The 5,480-nt window shown below is 26.8% G+C and overlaps 1 protein-coding gene across 2 annotated transcripts in view; it reads right to left on the bottom strand.

The window, feature by feature from the left end:
* LOC123005762 (serine/threonine-protein kinase minibrain) overlaps positions 1-5,480 on the bottom strand; it is a 26,921-nt gene that overhangs the window by 7,657 nt on the left and 13,784 nt on the right. For both annotated transcript variants that reach the window (XM_044399708.1, XM_044399707.1), the window contains exon 2: positions 4,393-4,619. In XM_044399708.1, the coding sequence (XP_044255643.1) occupies positions 4,393-4,619 (227 nt within the window). The remainder of the gene's footprint in view (positions 1-4,392; positions 4,620-5,480) is intronic.

Genomic DNA, 5,480 nt, shown 5'->3' with positions numbered 1-5,480 from the left:
CCATAGCAAACTATACGAAAACGTAATAGATTTTCGACAGTCTTAATAAAAAGTCACCATAACTTTATTTTTTTAAATGTTATTAGCTCTGAGTTAATTTAGACTTGATTTTCTTTATTTTTTTTACTTTAATCAATTTTTTACTATCCAAAATTTATTTATTAATCTTCCCCCATTTACTTTTTACTTCATTTGTGCATAGAAAATAAATTTTCTTGATTTTGTTTGTTTATTCAAAATTTATTTTTTAGTTTCTTACCAATTTTGATCATTGTTTTAGTTTCTCTTTATTTTTTTAATATCTGTAATATTTATCTAATTTTATTATATCAACGATAAATAAAAAAAAATGTTTTTTTTGTACCTACTCTGATTTTTTTTTATGGTTGCAATTTTTTAATAGAGTTTAGCTTTTTAAAATGCATGTTTTTATTATATTATTTTCTACATTTGTTTATTTACGAGTACTTTTTTTTTTCTTCGATTTCCTCCAATTTTTTGGTTTTACCTAATTTTACTTTTAAATTTTTATATTTTCTAATTCTGTTGCATTCAAAGTTTGTTTTGGCAATTTTTTTAAATTCACTTAAATAGCAAAACGAATTGAGGGAAAAAGAAAAAAAATGATAAACGAAAAAATAATAAAAAATGTTTCGATGAAAAGTGCTAAAAGTTTGTCGAAATAATTAAAATTAAGCTATTTTAGACATACTTTTAGAATTTTCTTTTTTGCTTTGACAAACTTTCTAGGAATTGTTTATAACACTCCAAAACTTAATAAAAAAAACAAATTTTTCACCTAATTTTGCAATTTTTGGTGTTATTTTAACGATATTTTTCAATTTCAATAAAATTAAAAAAAAACGGTTTGGATTTCTAAAAATAAGAAAAAACCCATTTCTAAATTTAGTTTCGCAATTTTCTGCCTTGTTTTAGTTAATTTCTCGAATTTTGTGAATTTCTATATAAAAAATGCTTTGAATTTTTAAAAAGAAACAAAAATGACGCATTTCACTTTTGAAATTGTTTGCGTTGTTTGGGCAAATTTCTCTCAAATTTAGATAAATAAAGAAAAAAAAAAACAAAAAAATGCTTTTTTCTTATTTGTTTTTTGCCCAAATTATTACATTTAGGTATAGGGAATGTTAATACAGATCGACGCAGAATTAAATTCTCTTCCATGTAGTAAAATAAAAATTAGGGTATTTCATTTAGAAAAATTGAATTATGGCTATTTGAATTATTACAAAAGTAACCTTAAAATTTTAGGGTTTGTTAATTTTTTTTTCAAAATGTGAAAACACCAGAAGAAATATATAAACTTTCTCTTTCAAACGCCAAAAAAACGAATTCAAAACCAAAAAATGGCAGAGTTACCGATTTTTAAAATGTAAGGTGCAGATCCAAAAATTTTTGAAAAACTCCAAATATTTCAAAAACGGCTAAATTTAGGTATAGGGAAAGCTGATGAAAACTCCCTTAAAATAACCCGACTAATCCAAAAACGCAATAAAAAATATAGCTTTCCATTTAAAATAAGAAAGTTGAGACCGACTTCCGGTATAACCGGAAGTGCCACCATCTTGAAAATATTTTCATTTATGAGAACTTAATGAATTTAATAAAATTTAATGAAATTTTAGAATTAGGAATTGAAAATTTTAATTTTAAAATTTCTAGAACTGTAAAAATGAAGATCAAATTTCAAAAATTCTAGAGTTTAGAAATTTTAAAATTCTAGAAAGCTGATACAAAATCCCTTAAAATAACCCGATTAATCCAAAAACGCAGTAAAAAATATACGCCATCTTAAAAATATTTTCATTTAGGAGGACTTAATAAATTATGGCTATGTACCAATTTTCAAATAAATACAATTATTCGAACTCCCAATACTTTTAATGTGGGGTTTAGACGTAACACCCTGTATATACGTTTTCCAAGTTATTATCTGTTCAAGGATGCAGGACACGCAACCCCACTAAAACTTATAGCAAAGAAGAATGACGATGACAGTCAACACATTGTCGACACACGTGATCGACTTCTAATATTTACATATTTATTTATTTTTTTCCTTTCTTTTACTGTATTTTTGTACGATTTAATTGGCCTCTTAATTCGACACGATTGTGTTCTAATTAATTGGGGTGAACCTTGTCGCTGACGACGCGTGTCGTAATTGCCATTATAATTGTTCACAAACTAGAGACCATAACAGAGGCATTAACCTTAACCATAAACAGAGTAACAGGTCTCCGAATAGTCGTTATGGGATTATACGATTTTCGAACAAATTTTTGATTCAATTCAATCAAAATTGTGGTTCGAATTCGCAAAAAATTGAAAGAAAAATATTTCTCAGAATTATAAAAAGTTAAAATTGTGGTTCGTTACGAAATATTATATACAATTTGAACAAAAAAAAAAAAAACAAAAAACAGTTTAATTTATTGCCAAAATAAGCGTTTTAAAGTGGTTTTGTAGGAACTATAGGATTTTAATATTTGACAAATTAGTGTTATGTGGTTGCATTTTTTGCAATATGTATTAAGAAGACACCCTATATATTGAATACTGACAAATCGAAATATGAACAAAAGATTTAAACACAAATAGAAAAAAATACAAAACATTCCAAGAAATCTCCAAAAATACTTCTCTTTTTAATTAAATTACTCAAATATCTCTATAAATTGGCAAAAATCGTACGAATCGTCAAAATTTGGAGAAATTTCCATCATATCTCGTGAAATTTAAATCCGTGTCCATAAAAAGTGTGTCAAAGTAAAAATTAAAAAATACACCCCGATTTTTATTCAATAATTCTATTAATTAATATTAGATTCATCGTAATTCCACTGTTTTCGGATTAATTCATACAATTCTAAATTATTTTCTATAATTACAACTNTGGCAAAAATCGTACGTAAAACTCAAAAATCGTCAAAATTTGGAGAAAATTCCATCATATCTCGTGAAATTTAAATCTGTTTATACAAATAATTACGATAAAAAAAATAAAAAAAATACACCGAAATTCAGTTTCAATAATTCTATTAATTAATATTAGATTCATCGTAATTCCACTGTTTTCGGATTAATTCATACAATTCTAAATTATTTTCTATAATTACAACTTAATTCCAACATATGATTTTCGTAATTCTAAATTAATTACGATATTTTTAAGATATTCAACGTAATTTTGTAATTTACAAGTAATTCCAGCAATTCTATTAATCCATCGTAATTAATTAAATTCTATATTAATTCCTGTAATCCAACTTAATTTCTGTAATTTTGTACTTTTAAAATAATCCTTGTAATTCCAAATTAATTCCAAAAAATTCAACGTGATTTTCAAAAGAAATTATCTCTGATAATTTCATAAAGAATTGCACTAATTGTAAAAAATTCCAGTAATTTCAGAAAAATTTCACCAAAATTCAATTTTAGTAATTTTTAAATTCCTCTTTTTTCATGTTTTGAAAATTGGGAAAGAAAAAAAATGCTAAAATATTTTACAATACAAAAGTTTCAACACTGAAATAGATAACTTTTTTTCAAATAAATAGTATTTCCATTGGTTGGATTTGTAATTATCGACAACTTCTTGAGGTTTTTATAAAATTTTATGTAATAATTATCAAATAATTCCAATTTTTCACGAAAAACTGCAGATTGAATTGAATTTACACTTATTTCACGGAAAATTTAATATTTTTGACAGTTTTTTTCCAAATTCTTGACAATTTGCAATTTATTGATATTTATTTTCAAGTATTTATAATGAACTCAAGTAGTCCTGAGGTAGAAATTTTTCAAGAATTACTAGAATGTTTTTGGAATTACTTGCAAAATTACGTTGAATTGCTTAAAACTATCGAAATTAATTTGGAACTGCAGAAATTATTTTGGAATTACGATAAATAAGTTGGAATTAATTGGGAATAATAAAATTTTGGTGAAATGTTTTTGTAATTGGAATTAATTGTTTGTAAAAAATTCAATTTCAGTAATTTTATTAATTCATTGTTTTGGGATTAATTCCGACAATTCCAAATTAATTTCTGTATTTCCAACTGAATTTTCGTAATTCTAAAATAAGTCCTGTAATTTAAAATTATTTGTGATAGTTTTAAAAAGTTCGACGCAATTTTTAAAATAAATTATCTCGAAAAATCCATTAATTTACAGATAACTATAGTGATTCTAGACAATCCGAAAATAATTTTAATAATTCCCAGAAATTACGATTAAATTCCAAAAATTTTTACAACTAATTCACAATATGTGTAAAACCTCCAAAAAACCCTAATATCCGAAATGGGGTTTCGCAACTCAAATAAGTGGGCTTAGTGTTTACACTAAGACGACTAGATTTTTTACCTCGTTGATGTGCTTATAGGTCTTGATGAGGTCAACACTCAATTTTCGTAAAGGTGCCGCCGACGAGTCCCTAAAAGTGTGTGGTATTCGTGCTTGCATTGCTTGAATATCAGCTGGTGGATTTGACATATGACCCATACCCAACTGATCTTCGGGTACCAAACGTCCATATAATGGTACATGACGTTGTCGAAGAGTATCCCCACTTCCACTCGATGATACCGGCACTGAAAATTACAAATACGAGGGCTATATTTACATTTCGGATCATTAATACAACATGAATTATGTAATAGGTGTTATTGACGTCAGCGCACCGAGAGAGAGAGAGAAAATAAAATTTTGACCCCCTCTATTTCCATCCTAAACGAGTCGCACATGTCACTATCGTTACTATAGAAATATATTGTAACTATGGAAACAATGTTGTTGTTATAGCAACAATCCAGTGGCGTGTAGGTTTTGTGAAATGATCAAATTTTTCTGGCGTCAAGTCGTCTGGAACACGCCTTCTCGAAATAAATTTGCAATTATCGAAAAATATACAAGTGTAGTTGGGGGAGTCCCCAAGATGGTATTTATGTGTCTGGATGCTTAAAAATATAATAATATTATTTTGATTCCCTTCTTCTTCTTCTCTCTCAATGCAAAACATTAAATCAAATCCGAAATCATAAATTTGTGGGTCGTGGTGTTCACTTCAGCAACAGTTCGTCTGCCTATTTGAAATTAAAGCAAAAAGTGCGGTGCGCAACACTTGGAAACTTTGATTTATTTACGGAAAAACTTAAGAGAACTTGTGCCAGAATTATGCATCCACGATGCTGCTGCAGAATTGCGACAAAAAAACTGGACAAATACAGGGTGTCCGTTAGTGACTTTTAAATGGTAAAATTAAAAATTATGTCGCTTAATTTTAGAAACAAGACGTCTTTTTTTAACGAAAACGTGCACTTTTTAAAAATGTATTACACAAAAACATTTTTTTTTTACTTCTGCAAAGAAGAAAGTACAAAATGTAAAGCTGTAGCAATTTTTTAGTGTTTTGCATTTGTAAAAATTAATAAATTAAAAAGTTTGTTAAAAGT

The sequence above is a fragment of the Tribolium madens genome, unplaced genomic scaffold, assembly GCF_015345945.1.
Source record: "Tribolium madens isolate multiple individuals breed KSU strain unplaced genomic scaffold, Tmad_KSU_1.1 Scaffold_20;HRSCAF=117;Tcas5.2_LG4, whole genome shotgun sequence".
NCBI classification, from domain to species: domain Eukaryota; kingdom Metazoa; phylum Arthropoda; class Insecta; order Coleoptera; family Tenebrionidae; genus Tribolium; species Tribolium madens.
The sequence above is the reverse complement of the archived record's forward strand: the minus strand, read 5'-3'. Positions and strand labels throughout refer to the sequence as shown.